This window comes from Akebia trifoliata, chromosome 7, assembly GCF_017979445.1.
Source record: "Akebia trifoliata isolate Shusen 1 chromosome 7, ASM1797944v1, whole genome shotgun sequence".
Lineage (NCBI taxonomy): Eukaryota > Viridiplantae > Streptophyta > Magnoliopsida > Ranunculales > Lardizabalaceae > Akebia > Akebia trifoliata.
Window position 1 is genome coordinate 1,772,736 of NC_141381.1, and position 16,075 is coordinate 1,788,810.

At 33.5% G+C, this 16,075-nt stretch overlaps 1 protein-coding gene across 1 annotated transcript; it reads left to right on the forward strand.

Annotated features, from left to right (window-relative positions):
• The first annotated feature begins 7,166 nt into the window (after positions 1-7,166).
• On the forward strand, positions 7,167-10,908 carry PSKR1 (phytosulfokin receptor 1). Its single transcript, XM_086447003.1, has one exon. The coding sequence runs from the start codon at positions 7,530-7,532 to the stop codon at positions 10,542-10,544; it is 3,015 nt and encodes a 1,004-aa protein (XP_086303129.1). The 5' UTR covers positions 7,167-7,529; the 3' UTR covers positions 10,545-10,908.
• The last annotated feature ends 5,167 nt before the right edge of the window (positions 10,909-16,075 follow it).

Genomic DNA, 16,075 nt, shown 5'->3' on the forward strand with positions numbered 1-16,075 from the left:
TTCATCTTCTCTATTTATATAAATTGTAAACATGCTTGTTATACGATTAAGTATTTCTTACAAAATCATTGAACCAACAATAATTTATATGAACGTGGTTGAAGAAGAAGATAGAAAAACAAAAACCAAAGGAGTAGTATTTTTATGGAAAATCCTAGAGGACTATTTTTCACACTGTTATGGAGGTTTGTAAATTGAAGATGATTGAGCGTTTTAGAAAAATTATCGAAAGACGAGTTCTTTAGGTTATTTTCCATTACTTTATCAACAAACATAGTCCTTAAAGGGATGTGCTATATATCTACATATTTAATTCAAACTATCACTACTCATGATGAATCGAACATTAGCCAAATAGCCAAATCTTAGCCCTAGAGTTTGCTATACCTTAGAGAAAGGATTTTTTTTTCTTAAGTCAAGTCTTTCTTTAATTAATACGAAGAATCGAGATCCTAATTGATTTTCAAGACCAACCCATGAAACACTAAACCAATGCCCATGACTAAATTGCATATAATTTCCCGTTTTGATTTTGATTTTGATTTTTAAGTTATATATTGTAAGATCGAGACAAATATCATGTTTGACTATCCATTTGTCTAGAACCTTGTTATCTCCCTTAAAAAGTACTCCATTCTAACATTTCTAGCATGATAAAAAAATATTCAAAATTGAAAATTCTAGGCTATCCAATTAAACTATTAATTCATGTCAACATTAACAAGGTTATTGATTTTGAAATGGGTTGTGTCTTCATGCAGAGTTGATTATTATAGCCATGAAAGTTGGGGTAATTTAGATACACACCTATGGGTTTTCATAAATATTTTAGATTTCCTCGCTTCATTTTTAAATTGATGACATACCCCTTGATTATATTCTTCTACGACACTACTAAAAAATGATAAAAATACCCATACTTTCGACTCCTGGCCAAAAAATCCCTTGGACTTTTTATCCGCAAAATCCATCATGTTCAAGACTTCAACCTCTTCATTCTTTACGATAAAAACTTTGATGTATTTGGCAATACTTGATTTTCATTTAAAAACATTTGACGGTCAAATGATTTTAAATCTCGTCCCAGACTGAGACGACTCGTCCGAGTTGTCTTGGCATCATCCACTAACAAGACTAATTGAAAAGTCATCTAAAAAACATGGTTTGTTTTAATTCTAAGACATTTTTTTTAAAATCGCATTAGAGACGACTCAAATAAATTGGATATCTCATCCGAGATGACTCAATCTCGTCCATGGACAAAATGAGAAGTCAAAACGAGTTTTAAAACCATGATTTGACCATTAATTTATGTAGGGTTTTGGTGTAAAAAGTACAATAATATAGAAATCCAAGTAATTAATCAATGCATGTGGAGAACAAATGCCACTCTTGTTGACAAACTCTAAAGTTGAAGATGACGGGTTTAAGCAGAAAAAAAAAAAAAAACAACGAATTTTAGTCGAAGGTTGAAGATGAGCGTATTTTGATAAGTTTTCTTCGTATCTTGTCAAAGACAATGGTCAAGGTGAGGGATATCTCAAATATTCAACAAAAGCTGGAGGACTATATTAAATTATTCAAGTATGATGTTCATGTGGTCCTCAAGAGGTTAGTGTACAAGGAGAGGTATACCTCATAAATTTAACCTATAATATTCATGGATTGTATGTTGTACACGTAAATATTAACGGTGAGAGGGACCTTAAGTTGAAGATATATAATTTATCATATTAAACAATATTTTATATAATTTTGTCAACTATGTTTAGTGGTCAAATACAATATTGGGTTTAGGATAATTTTATTATCAAGAGAGAAATTTCAAAACATGTTAAGCAAAGAAGTCGTATAAAGGAAGGTCCTTTCATGCAATATATAATCGTGATAGTTTACCTAAGTTATAATAGTCTCTAATCGAAGATTTTATTTTATTTAATTATCAATTAAATTGGACATCAGAGTTAACATTCAAAGAAAGACTCATTTTTCTTCTTTATCGATCAAAATATCAAAATCCTTAAACACCTTTGGGAATCGTAGATTTGAATGCCTTGAGATACATGATTGCACTTCCCTATTTAAAAAAATGTATCACGAGACATACAATCTATGATTCTCAAACTTGTCCACATTAATGAGTCAATTAAGTATGCCACCTGGTGAGTCATATTATCAGAACTCTTATTTTAATTATCTAAATTTTGAAGGATAAATTGGAGTTCTAATCAAACTTTTCCCTTTTAGGGGGGCATGAGTCATCCAGACTTCTATTCTGCACGATCACCCAGAGTACCCCATGACAATTTCTTATACCTCCCCGAGATTAATGTTTCTTAATTCTTGAAGTATTATAATTAAGTCTGCTACATGCCGTATTTAGCCTGCACAAGCACCTTTTCATTAGTAAATTATTATAATGGTTTAAAATATAATATAATATGGTTTTAAAATCAAAATGCACACAGAATTGGACCTCATTGCCCCTGGGTTTTACGGTCACCTACCAAACGTGTAGGGGTACAAGTGGAAATAAAAAATGGGTGGAAAAGAAACCTGATTGAATGATCTTAACCATTCGAACAAAGAGAAATACTAGAAGTTGTTTCTTCTATTGCTTTATATATTTATTTATTATTTTGGCATAAGATGTAGGAATTAAATCCAAACTAGAGGAATGATCAGTGATGCATATGTTGCTTCAGAAATTATGTGAATTTTTTAACATTTTTGTTGAGTTGTGCTAGAGTGACCTCAAGATTGTATCTCATATTACGCATCCTAATGTGAAAGTGTGTAGGAACCATAGATGTTATTTGACTCGTATCTCAATGAAAACATCTAACATTTCCCAGGCTCTTTCACGGTAGGATGTGCGATATAAGGTACAATCTTGTATAAAAAAGATATACTAGAATTTACTTGTATCAATAATATTATAGAGAGTTATATTTAAAAATAAATAAATAAATAAGAGATGAGGAAAGTCAAAGTCAATATATAAAGTTGAAGGGGGTATCATCCATGAAAATATGGGATAAAAGAGGAAAGACAATAAAATTGAAATTATTCTCAAGATTTCAAATTAGATTAAATCTCAACGCCTCTTTTGGGAAGGAGAAAGATTGAGGCACAAGGAACCCGCAACAATCTTTTTTTATTTTTATTTTTTATTTTATCATAAAGAAGATTAAGAAAAAAAAAAAAAAAAGTCAATAAAAATATAAAGTATTCCTCCCTCTAACATACGTCCCCAAATACGGTATGTGCTAGAATCATAGATCTTTTTTTCTTGAGATACACAATTGCACATATTTATGAGAATGTACATTTGTGTATCCCGAGGAAATATGTGATTCTAGCCCATGCCACATCAGGGAGTATATGTCGAAGAGGGCGACAGAAAATCACGACTCGAAGATAAATGAATAGGTACAAATTTATATAACAAAATTTCTTTATGTAATAATAACTAATTTATAAAACATTAATGAATCTTTTCAAAAGTATTTTTTAGCTTAAGAATAATTATTTAATATGATTTTCAATATCATTATAATGGCATAGATAATGGAGGAATGGATGAATGTGATTTGTTTAGTCAACCCCAAATCCGTGGGGTAAGAACTTGATGATGATGATGATGAGCACACAGCAATAATGAAACTTTTAATGATCCCTACCAAGTGTTCTTAATTTAGATTGGATGGTCGAGATCATCTTGTTTTTATCACTCACATACAAGAATCCTCATGAACTCATCGATATTGTGATTCATGGTTGTGGTTTCCATGTCAAGTCTTACACCTAGGGGTGCAACTTGGTTTGGTTCAGTTTGGTTTGGTTTGAGGTCAAATTGGACCGAATTGACATAGGTTGGTTCAACTAAATAAGAACCAGAATTAAATCGAACCAAATTTCATTGGAACTAAATCAAACCAATCCAAATAGAATTAAAGTCGGTCTGGTTCCACAGATTCCAAATATTTTATAAATTGTAAGTAATATTTTTTAATATAAAAATAAACATAAAATTTCATACACTAAATCACCAATCTATCTATAAAAAATCATTAATTTATCCATAAAAGATCATTAATTCATGTCCTAACTCTTAAAATAATTCATAATAATTATTATATACATATATATTTATTTATTGTATAGGGGTTCGATTCGGTTCTATACAAGTTTGATCCGAGAATTGAATCAAATTGATCGATTCTCCATTTTCGTAATCCAGAATCAAACTGTAACTTATTTTAAACCGAACCAAACCATCACAAAGCTATTGAATTTGTTCGATTCTCGATTTGAACCGGACGAAGTTGCACCCCTACTTACACCTACAAAAAAATCTCCTCGTATGGGACCCACACAAAATATTGCAAATAGCCTTTTGGTATGCTTTTGTCGTTGATTCATAATTAATGAAAAATAACATCAATTCAAATGATTTGTACTTTATTTTTTTGGAAATGATAAGGTCAGGTGTATTATTTAATTTGTATATTATAGCCATGGTTTTCACGTAATTAACATAAGAAAAAGTAGTTGACTTCAATACATGCATCTTATAATAAGTTTGATAATACACCCCTCCTTTTGGACCTACATGAAAAGTCATCACGATTTTTAACTTATACCTGTTGGATCCATTAGGATTCCACAATTAACTAAAATGGTTAGAAATCATCGATGAAATTGATTCTTAGTGTTTTATTTAATTTTATGACGGATCAAATTTTTATATAATATTTTTCTTTGATAATCGAGACTATATCTGGGCTTTACCCAATCCATAGACCATGGTCTTGTCCAAAGACTAGTCTCAGGGCACGTGCAACGCTCGCATATCACATGCACCAAGTAGTGAGGGTAAGTTCTCGTGGGTGGCTCATGAGAAATTATTACTCATATTGCTCATTGAGACATCTTGAAGATGTAGAGATTGACTTTAAATTCATATTTATTAGTTTAAATTATAGAGAAAGCAATTACTCGTAATTTACAAATGATATAATATTAGTTAATGAGATTAGAAATAAATACTTTTGAGAAAATGTAAATATAATATAATAGATAATAAACTAAGAGAAAGTCGACTAAGATGATTTAGACATGTTTAACGAAAGTTTGTTACAGTTCCAATTAGATCAAATATTTAATAAATTAAAGGTCCTAAAAGAGTTAGAGAGAAATCCAAAGGAACATAGATGAACACTTTAAAATTAATTGTGAAACAGCGTTAGAGTTGGTGGATTTGAAAACTTGTGACATGTTCAATTTTTCGAGATATTATGGTGTTAGAATATTTAAGATAGAATTATTGTGAAACTGTCAGTATTTAAGATAACTTTTGTAATTTGGTGGATTCACATTTATGATTTTTCCTAAGGTTCCTAAATTTATTTACTAATACCATGTCCGATTAATGAAACAATTACGGTTAAAGCTGTCGTCGATATCTTTGCAATGATATTCAAATTAATTATTTATATAAATATAATCTTAAAATATTTTTAACCATATTTTACAACCAACAATAATGCATAGAAAAATATAATTATTTCATTTAATTATATATTTTAATGATTTAAAAAAAAATTATCTTGATGACCTCTATTATTTATAATACCTTTGGAAAATGACTTAATATGTGCTTGATAATATAAGAAATACGTTTGGATTTATCAATTTTCTTATATTATTGTCAAAACTCGACAGTCATACGGTGTGTACTCGTTACTTGACTCTCTTTCGCTAGAAATTTGATATTTTAGCCCAAAATGGAAAAATATTGTACTCTTAACGCTTTCGGACTTTTTTATGTGAACAGGACGCCAATGTTAATTTGGCTTCCTTACAAATAATCTCTCTCTCACGTTCTCACCCATTCGTAATTTTAAGGGGATTTCTCTTGACCCCTCCAATTAATTAGTTGAATTTGTAAACACCCAATATTTTCAATTTATTTCCATCTTCCCCAAGAAACATAAATAGTGTTGATAATCTAACTTAGGCACATGGCAACTCAATCGGCATACCTGACGTAACAGACTCAAGAATCATAGAGGTGCTCTCCTCGGGATACATAATTATAATTTCTCATTTAATGTGCAATTTTATATCCTGAAGAGAGTAGATATATGATTTTCAAGCCTGTCACGACAAGTAAGTCATTGAATACGCCACATGTCTAAGTCAGATTATCTCAACTCAAATATAAATCATTTAATAAAAGAGTCGTGTAGGAGTGACCTCAAGCTTGTACCTCACATGACACATCTTGACGTGAAAATGTGAAAGTGGATAGCAACCATAAATGCTTATCTCTATGAAAAACATCTATGATTCTCATAAATTTTTTCGTCAGGACGTAGGATGTCAAGTATAATCTTATCGTCACTTCAGTATTATTCTTAATTAAATTTGTTTATTTTAAGAATTGCAAAACTAATCTTACTAACTTAATAAGATTTCAAATTTTATTATAGGTGATTGAGTTTACCTTGTCACATCTAAAAACATGATCCCTTGTCCCCACCAGATTCTAAAGGGAAAAATTCTATAAATTTAAAAAAAAAATAGTTATTTTTTATCATTGAATTTTAATTTTAAATTTGAGAGTTCAATAGAACTTCAATAACCGTCCATTTTCAAAACTTTGAATCATGCAAAAAAAAAATTTGTTTAAAAAAAAAAAAAGATCTAAATTTTTCTCTAAAATATAGAAGAGGAATGTGATGTTGGACTGCCAATGAGCAAACCCTTAGTAAGATTAAAATCTTACTAAGTTAGGAAGGTATGTGTTTTTTTTTTTTTTTTGGGTTAGAATACTTTCTTAGTTAAAGAAGTATGGTCAAAGGTGAAAATTTAAATATAAAAAAGAAAAATTGTATGTTAATTATTTTAGCCAATTAAGTAGGGGGTGAAATAAAAATTTTGTTTTTCGTTAATACTTTATTTTTACTCACATGAGCCATACGTGACTAATGACTGTCTTAGGCGGCCCGGCGTAGATTTGATGACTCAGTGCACGTGTTGAATTATTGACTTCTGTTTACCGGCTATTTCCGGTCACCACTCACCAAAAACGCTTTTCCCGTTCCCGTTACCGTTATCTCAGTCAGTGACTCTCTCTACTAACGTCTCTCTCTTTCGTCTCTCTCATAAACACAAAAGGAGGCTTCTACATTGAGACCCCCAAAGAGGTAGAAAGTCAAAAGCCAATCTCTCTCTCTCTCTCTCTGACTGGTTTGTCTTCTCTTCCTTTAGTTCTTCTTCTTCTCTGTGAAGGAAACCCATCTCTTTCTGGTTCAGTTTTACTTTATTATACTTTTTGTTAAGTTTGTTTGTCCTTCTGATCTTGAACAACAACAACATGGTAGAACCCAGACAAGAAATCTTCAGAATTCGAATGGGTTTTGCAGAAATTAGATTTTCTTCCTGAAAAAAAGAAACTTTTTTTTTCTTGTTTTGGTGAAGTAGTGTGGGGTTTCTCTACCTTTCTGGTTGTATTTGGAGATATGGGTATTAAAAAAATGTGGGTTTTGTTCATTCTTTTGGGTTTCTATCTCCAAGCTTTGGTCTTGAATTCTCAGAATTGTAATCCAAAAGACCTGAATGGGTTACAAGCTTTCAGGAATGGTTTGGAAACAGGGATTGAAGGTTGGGGAATTATCACAAATTCTTCAAATTGTTGTAATTTGACTGGGGTTTTCTGCCAATCTTCAAGGGTTATTAGGTTAGAACTTGGTGGAAAAAGATTAAGAGGTACTATCTCTGATTCATTGAATGATTTGGATCAACTAAAAACCCTCAATCTCTCTCGAAATTTCCTCAAAGGTTCCCTTCCATCAAAACTCTTCCATTTGCAAAAATTGGAGATTCTTGATTTGAGTTACAACGAATTTGAGAGCTCGATCCCATCCAAAACTGATCTACCCTCCATTCATTTTCTCGATCTTTCCGAAAATTTGTTATTGGGTACCATTGATGCTAATATCTGTATAAATTCGACTCAAATTAAAGTTCTCAATCTTTCTACAAATTACCTTTCTGGAGATTTTCCAACAGGTTTCGGAAATTGTACTTCGTTACGATATCTTTCCCTCGCTTCGAATCATCTCTCTGGAAATTTGCCCGAAGATTTATTCTCGTTACGAGAGTTGTATGAATTGCATCTTCAGGATAATTGGCTTTCAGGGCGATTGAGTAACCGAATCGGTAATCTCTCTAACCTTGTTCAATTGGATATCTTCCTTAATGGATTTTTTGGTTCTGTTCCTGATGTTTTTGGTAATTTTGGAAAGCTAGAACGTTTTTCGGCCCATTCGAATAATTTCACTGGCCTTATACCCACCTCATTGTCGAATTCCCCTACCATTCAGTTTCTATCTTTGAGGAACAATTCACTTAGTGGTTCTATCAATCTTAATTGTACTTCCATGGTTAATTTAACCTCGCTCGATCTTGGAACGAATCAGTTCCAAGGGGCTCTTCCCAATAGTCTCTCTTTTTGTGTAGGATTGAAAGCCGTGAATCTTGCCAAAAATAACCTCACCGGCCAAGTACCCGAAAGCTTCAAGAATCTTAGATCCCTTTCTTACCTCTCACTCTCTAATACAAGCCTCCACAATATTTCGGGTGCTCTCAGGGTTCTACAACAATGTACGAAGCTAACAACTCTCGTTCTCACATTGAACTTCCATGGCGAAGAAATGCCCAAAGACGCACAATTTGAGAATCTCGAGGCTCTCGTAATTGCAAGTTGCAGTCTTACAGGTTTAATCCCACAATGGTTGAGCCGATGCACCAAGTTGCAATTGTTGGATTTATCGTGGAACCAATTGGGTGGAACCATTCCGAATTGGATTGGCACATTCGAATCTCTCTTTTACTTGGACTTGTCGAATAATTCTCTTTCAGGGGAGATCCCAAATGACTTAACAAAGCTACCGAGCCTCATATCCCGCAATATCTCATTCAAAGATCCCTCCCCTGACTTCCCATTTTTCATGAGATGGAACGTTAGTGCGAGGGGTTTGCAGTATAATCAGATTTGGAGTTTCCCACCGTCTTTGGTTCTGTGTTCCAACAATCTTACAGGACCAATTTGGCCAGAATTCGGGAACTTCAAGAAGCTTCACGTGTTTGATCTGAAGTGGAATCATCTCTCGGGATCCATTCCCGATGAATTGTCTGGTATGACAATGTTAGAGAAATTGGATTTGTCCCATAATAATCTATCCGGAGTTATACCCTCTTCACTAACCCGGCTCAGCTTTCTATCGAAGTTCAATGTTGCGTACAATCAATTGGTTGGAAGGATCCCTACAGCAGGTCAGTTTATGACGTTTCCAACTTCAAGTTTTGAGGGAAACAAAGGTCTTTGTGGAGAGCACTCGGACCCTTGTCCTCACCCTGATATTTCTCCAGTGTCACCTACTAAGAGAGGACAGAAAAAAAATGGGATTATTATTGGAATGGCTGTCGGAATTGGATCGGGGATGATTTTTCTTCTCGCACTCATATTCTTGATTGTGACGCGGACCCATAGTCGGAAGGAAGATGATACCGAACAGAGGGACATTGATGCAACCGATTTTGAAGTGCCCGGGTCGAAATTGGTGGTTTTGTTCCAAAACCGGGAGTTTAGTAAAGAGCTCTCTATCGACGATCTCTTGAAATCCACCAACAACTTCGATCAAGCAAATATCATTGGGTGTGGAGGCTTTGGTCTAGTCTATAAAGCAACTCTTCCAGATGGGAGGAAAGTCGCGATCAAACGGCTCTCGGGTGATTGTGGACAGATAGATAGAGAATTCCAAGCTGAAGTCGAAGCCCTATCAAGAGCTCAACATGAGAACCTTGTTCTCCTTCAAGGGTATTGTTGGTGCAAGAAAGACAGACTCTTAATTTACTCGTTCATGGAGAATGGGAGCTTGGACTATTGGTTACACGAGAAGTTTGATGGTGCATCCTCACTAGATTGGGAAACGAGGCTTCGGATAGCTCAAGGTGCGGCGAGGGGATTAGCTTACTTGCACCAATCATGCGAGCCTCATATCCTACACCGTGATGTCAAGTCAAGTAATATCCTCCTTGATGAGAACTTTGAAGCCCATTTGGCTGATTTCGGGCTTGCTAGGCTTATACTCCCTTACGACACACATGTGACCACGGACTTAGTTGGAACTTTGGGTTACATTCCTCCCGAATATGGGCAAGCCTCGGTTGCATCTTTTAAAGGCGATGTGTATAGTTTTGGGGTCGTTCTATTGGAGCTCCTCACAGGGAAGAGGCCTATGGATATGTGCAAGCCAAAAGGGTGTCGGGATTTGATATCGTGGGTGCGTCAGATGAAGAAAGAGGAGAGAGAAGCTGAGGTGTTTGATCCGTTCATCTACGACAAACAGAACGATAAGGAAATGTTACGGGTTCTCGAACTTGCTTGCCTTTGCTTGAGCGAGTGCCCTAAAGTGAGACCGTCCACACAACAGATTGTCGCATGTCTCGACAACATCGATCTTTATGGCTAGTACATATCTATCTTTATACATCAAGTTCCCGTATCCAATGGAGATCAGCTGTAAATATCTATGTTCACTTTCAAAATGTCAAGAGTTTCATCTTCTGATAGAGGCGAGAGGGATCTAACCATAGCAATAAAAATACGTATTTCAAGGTTTGTAAGTCTTTTACTTTTTACATTCAAATCAGTTTTCTTTACTTCCTTTGAAGAGAAAATGATGGTGCATGTCAATATTTTGTAATATAAGCTTTCTGAAAACTTTGTATGTTTAGGTATCTAAAACAAAGAAAAAGAAAACTTTCGTAATGTTACAATGTCGGATACTTGAAACAAAATTATATAACTTCTTTTAATTGCACTTTAGATCATAATTTCGCGTCAATGGGTTATAACTTTCACTTGCTCTTGTTGCCATCTAACCTTGTTCAAGCTGGTTTATATAACTTTATATTCTGTATTTATACTCAAATTTCAAGTCGAAACCAGGGACAGTTATACTATTTTGGGGTTTCAAGTGTATGTGAGAGTTATGTGGTGAGTGAAGTCGAATAGGGAACTGTGGGTTTCAGGGATTGGGAGGTCTGAGACATGGTGCGGGGAGAAAACCCACTCTATATTTTCTTTTGTTATCATCTCATCATCATGAACTAAAGCATTCTGTCGAACCACGGAAATCTTGTTGTGTTATGAGTGTTCTTTTATTTTATTGCCTTTTTTGGTTTTATCTCCTGTTTGATGTTCAAATACCTTTTTCCAACTCGACTGCCTTTTCAGCATTTTAAGGCTTGTAATCAACTTAAAGAGGGCACTTTAGTTATTCCCATTAGTACATATATCATGGTTTCAAGACTCGTCCAAGATCGAGATGTATTGCCTAAGTCATCTAGGTATCGCCCAGTGATGAGACGGAGGGACAAGTCTATGTATTGGACGAGATTTAAAACCCATATTCATTTTTCTCATTGTTAAACAAGATGTCTGAAACGTATTAGAAAATTTGACCGAGATGACTCGGTCTCGTTCATAGACGAGACAAGATGTCAAAACGAGTTTTAAAACCATGGTACATATTGCATCTATTTCAAGCTTCTTTGGTAGGGGAATGAGGATATCTCATGTTGTTTATTGTCGTTCCGCAGTTGTGCCTTTTTTTTTAGAGCTTCTATTGGCACACCAACTTCACCCGAATCAAGAAAAAAAGTCAATGGCTTAGAATAAGTTGATTTGAATGTTGAGGTAATGTATTTGAATGTTGTATTTTAATCTTTAATTTTGGGTGATAAATATTTTAGAAAAAGGGAGTGCTAACATCTAAGATCTCATGAGAATATTAGTATTGTCCAATACTCTTTTTTTTCTCAAAAATACCCCTCATCGTTGTCTTTTAGTAAAAAGGTAAGAGCATGTTAATCTTTTACTCAATAAATATATTTATTATGACATTAATAAATGCATGTATTATGTTAACATTGATTGCCAAGGTATTTATTAATATATATATATATAATTCAAAATACTTAAATGCTCATAACATTTATTATGTAAATAAATATTTATTGTGTTAAAAACCTATATACCCTCATACTTTTCACTAAAAGACAAAACAAAAAAGAAGTATTATTAAATATATATATATATATATATAAAATTATTGGACAATACTAACCTCGTGAAATCTTAGACATTAGTATTTCTTCTTAGGAAATTGTAGTGTAATAAGTAAAAGTTGGGGGTGCCAATATCATCTTTCTCTCTCTCTCTCTCTCAAAGTCTCCTTAGTAGCATTGATACATGCAATGCTTCTTCTTCTGCTTTGAGAAATCCGTGCATTTTTCAAATTGATGACATATTTCTTGATCGCAGTCTAATGTGAGAAATTAATGCCTTCATTTTATTGCCAACAACCCTTGATTAGCCCCACACCTGAATCCATTGTTTGCAAACTTTTGTTTTGGTGACAAGATCGCCGCTTATTCTTTCCAAGATTTGATTAATTACTTTATTTTCTCTATTACTTTTCCTTATAAGTCAATGAGAAGAAAATGCGGTCAAGAAAATGGATTTTCCATAGAAAAAGCCAAGATTTTTTGGGGAAAAAAAAAATCAAGAGTTGTCAAACAAATCAAAGTGTTTAATTACTTCAAAGATTAAAGAGGTTGAATATGGTGGATTTCAAGGAAAAATCAAGCAGCTTCTCGAAAGGATGAGACAAGGTTATTTCGGTCATTTTATTGATATCTATACGATACCACAGTCAAAGGGTATGTCATAAGTTTAAAAATAAATAAGGGTCTCTAAAATATTCACCAAAAATTCGGAGGGGCATGTCTAAATTTGCAGCAAAATTCGCGTTATCCTACCCTACCCTAAAATGCGGCGTCGCACACTTTTTTATTTATCTGAACAATGCTAGAGTAACTACATAGAATAATGCGTTTTGACACTACGCTGACGTGAAAGTGTTTATAGAACCATAGATTTTTTCACTCGTTTCTCGAGGAAAAGCATCTATGATTCTGACTTCTGAGTACACCACAACATCAGTTCAATATCGTAGAATGTCACTTTAGAATTTTTTTTTTCTTTTCTTTTTTTTTAACGGATCCCATGGATGGCCCACATGGGTAAGGTAATTACAATTGAAGGTCACCAATCAAATCAAGTTTTGGAGGAGTGGGCCCAGGAAAAGTAAGCTATGTTGGCATCTTTGGTGACATTTGTATCAAACTATTGATTCAAATAGATTTATTAGAATACCAAACAACGCGTAAATAGGTCGACGTGAGTGGAAATCGTTTTCAAACGCTGACCGGGTATGAACGGTTGAACAGGTGAACCAGTGTACGGGCAACTAAAATGGACTATAGGTCGACTACGAAAATCGAACCTGTCATGTGGTTTTGACTGACCGGTTGAACCAGTAACCCAATGGACCAATGTTCTAGATGGATGACCAATCTTGGTTTGAAAGCGAAGTGGACATGAAACTGTATGACGACAAATGATGTAAAGTCTCTACACCAATTTCATTCAAACAAGTTAGTTGGTATCCACCCGACCCAAGTGGGTGGTCATGGGTTCAATTACATCATGATGTAGATTTTCTTTGTGGAGTTTGATTAGGATTCATGATATGGGGGTGGTGAACTTTTACCCCTTTTGTGGACTTAAAATTACTTAATTCCCAAGGATTAGTTAGGTTTAGGGGTGTCAATGGGTACCCATTTAACCGAAATCGAATTGGAATCGTAATCAAAAACAAAAAAAATCCGATTCCAGTTTCCTTTTTGTTGGAACCGATGATAACTGGTTCTAAAATGGAATCAAATCAATAGGAGCTACAACGGTTAGGTTCTATCCAATAGGTATTCATGGGTACCCGAAATTGATTTATTTTATCATTTCTTTATATATTATAGATGATTTAAGATATTATTTTATTTTAAAGTTAATGCATGTTATATAAAATGATTCAATTTTTCTTATAAATTATCGATTGAAGCTTAAAATGAGTTATCTCTTCTAAAAATTTATTCTTTTCAAATAAATTAAAATTTTATTTTTGAAAAAAATCAACAACTTGTATTATAAGTATAACAAATTATATCTAATTTAATAATTTTGTAGATAATACGTTAATTTTTTTAAAGGAAAAAAAGTTTTATAATGATTCGAAATACTTTTTTTCTCATTCTATTCTTGAGAACTAGAACGTTGGGTAGTCATGTGTTTTGGCGGGATCTTTCATTTATTTTGGAATTGGACTCGAAACCAACAAGAACAAGAATCGAAATAAATATAATACTTATGGTTCTAAGTTCCTTGAGAGCCGACCCATTGACACCTTTAGTTAGATTGGACATTTAGGATTGTCAATGGATCTGGTTTGGAGTCAAATTGTGGTACTAAATTAACGTCGATCTAATAATAATAAAAAAGATTTTATCTAGATCCAATCATAAGTAACTTATTTTTAGAAAATTTAGAACCAATTCAATATATATAATACCATGATCCGAGTTCAATCTAAATATCCAACCAGTTAGAAAATTCAATATTTCCCCATCGAACCTAACTCAATCCGATAAAATTTGGTATATAAAGGGAAAAGGTTACATGAAGAGAAGGTCCATCTAAAGCCTTGACCAAGATCCTCAATTGGATCGCTGAATTGCTGCATTGGCCCAAATGACACCTCAGCCCCCTAAGGCTCATGCCACAGTTTAGATTAGAATTTTAGAAGAAGAAAAAAATTGCCTAATGAAAGGCTTTAAAAATTGAATTCTAAAGTTTAAAATGCGTCGATCAATGGTGAAAAAATATCTTTAACTAATTTCTTTAGTGGTCTTATAATTTTGTGCTCTATGTCTAAGTGGCACTTGATCATGTTTTTGGGTGCCACTCGAATGTTGTCTATATAGATAGGTGGTCCTTGGGTCCATGTAAATAATATACATATAAAGGAATGCTAATGATTTGAAATACTTTTTTTCTCATTCTATACTTAAGGGATCGGAACGTTGGATACTCATGTGTTTTGGCAGGACCTTTCATTTATTTTGGAATCGGATTCTAAATTGACAAGAACAAGAATCGAAATAAATATAATGGTTATGATTCTAAGTTCTTTAGGAATCGACCCATTGACGCCCCTAGTTAGGTTGGACATTTTAGGGTTGTCAATGGATCTGGTTTGGAGTCGAATTGGTACTAAATTGGCATCAATCTAATAATAAAAAAATTATCTAGATCCGATCATAAGTAACTTATTTTTAAAAAATTTGGAACCAATTCAATATAATACAATGATCCGGGTCCAATCTGAATATCCAACCAATTCGAAAATTCAATATTTCCCCATAGAAAATAATTCAATCTGATAAAATTTGGTATATAGAGGGGAAAAGGTTACATGAAGCGAAGTTCCATCTGAAGCCTTGACCAAGATCCTCAATTGGATCTCTTGAATTGTCGCATTGGCCCAAATGACACCTCAACCCCCTAAGATTCATGCCACAGTTTAGATTAAGTTTTAAGAAGAAATTTTTTTTTGTCTAATGAAAGACTTTGAAAATGAACGACCATGGAATTCTAAATTTTAAAATGCCTTGATCAATGGTGAAAAAATATCTTTAATTAATTTCTTTAGAGGTCTTATAATTTTGTGTTCTATGTCTAAGTGGCACTTGATCATGATTTTGGGTGCCACTCGAATATTGTCTATATAGTTAGGTGATCCATGTAAATAATATAAGAGAGAGAGAGAGAGAGAGAGAGAGAGAGAGAGAGAGGAATGCTAATGATCAAGATCTCATGGGAACCTTAGTATTATCCAATACTTTTTTTTCTCCTAATAATACCCCTCATCATTTTGTCTTTTAATAAAAAAGATAAGGGTATATTAGTTTCTTACACAATAAATACATTCATTATGTCATCAATAAATGCATTTATTATGTTGGTATTGATTTTCAAAGTATTTATCAAAAAAAAGATATTTAATTCAAAATATTTAAATGCTTATAGCATCTATTGTGT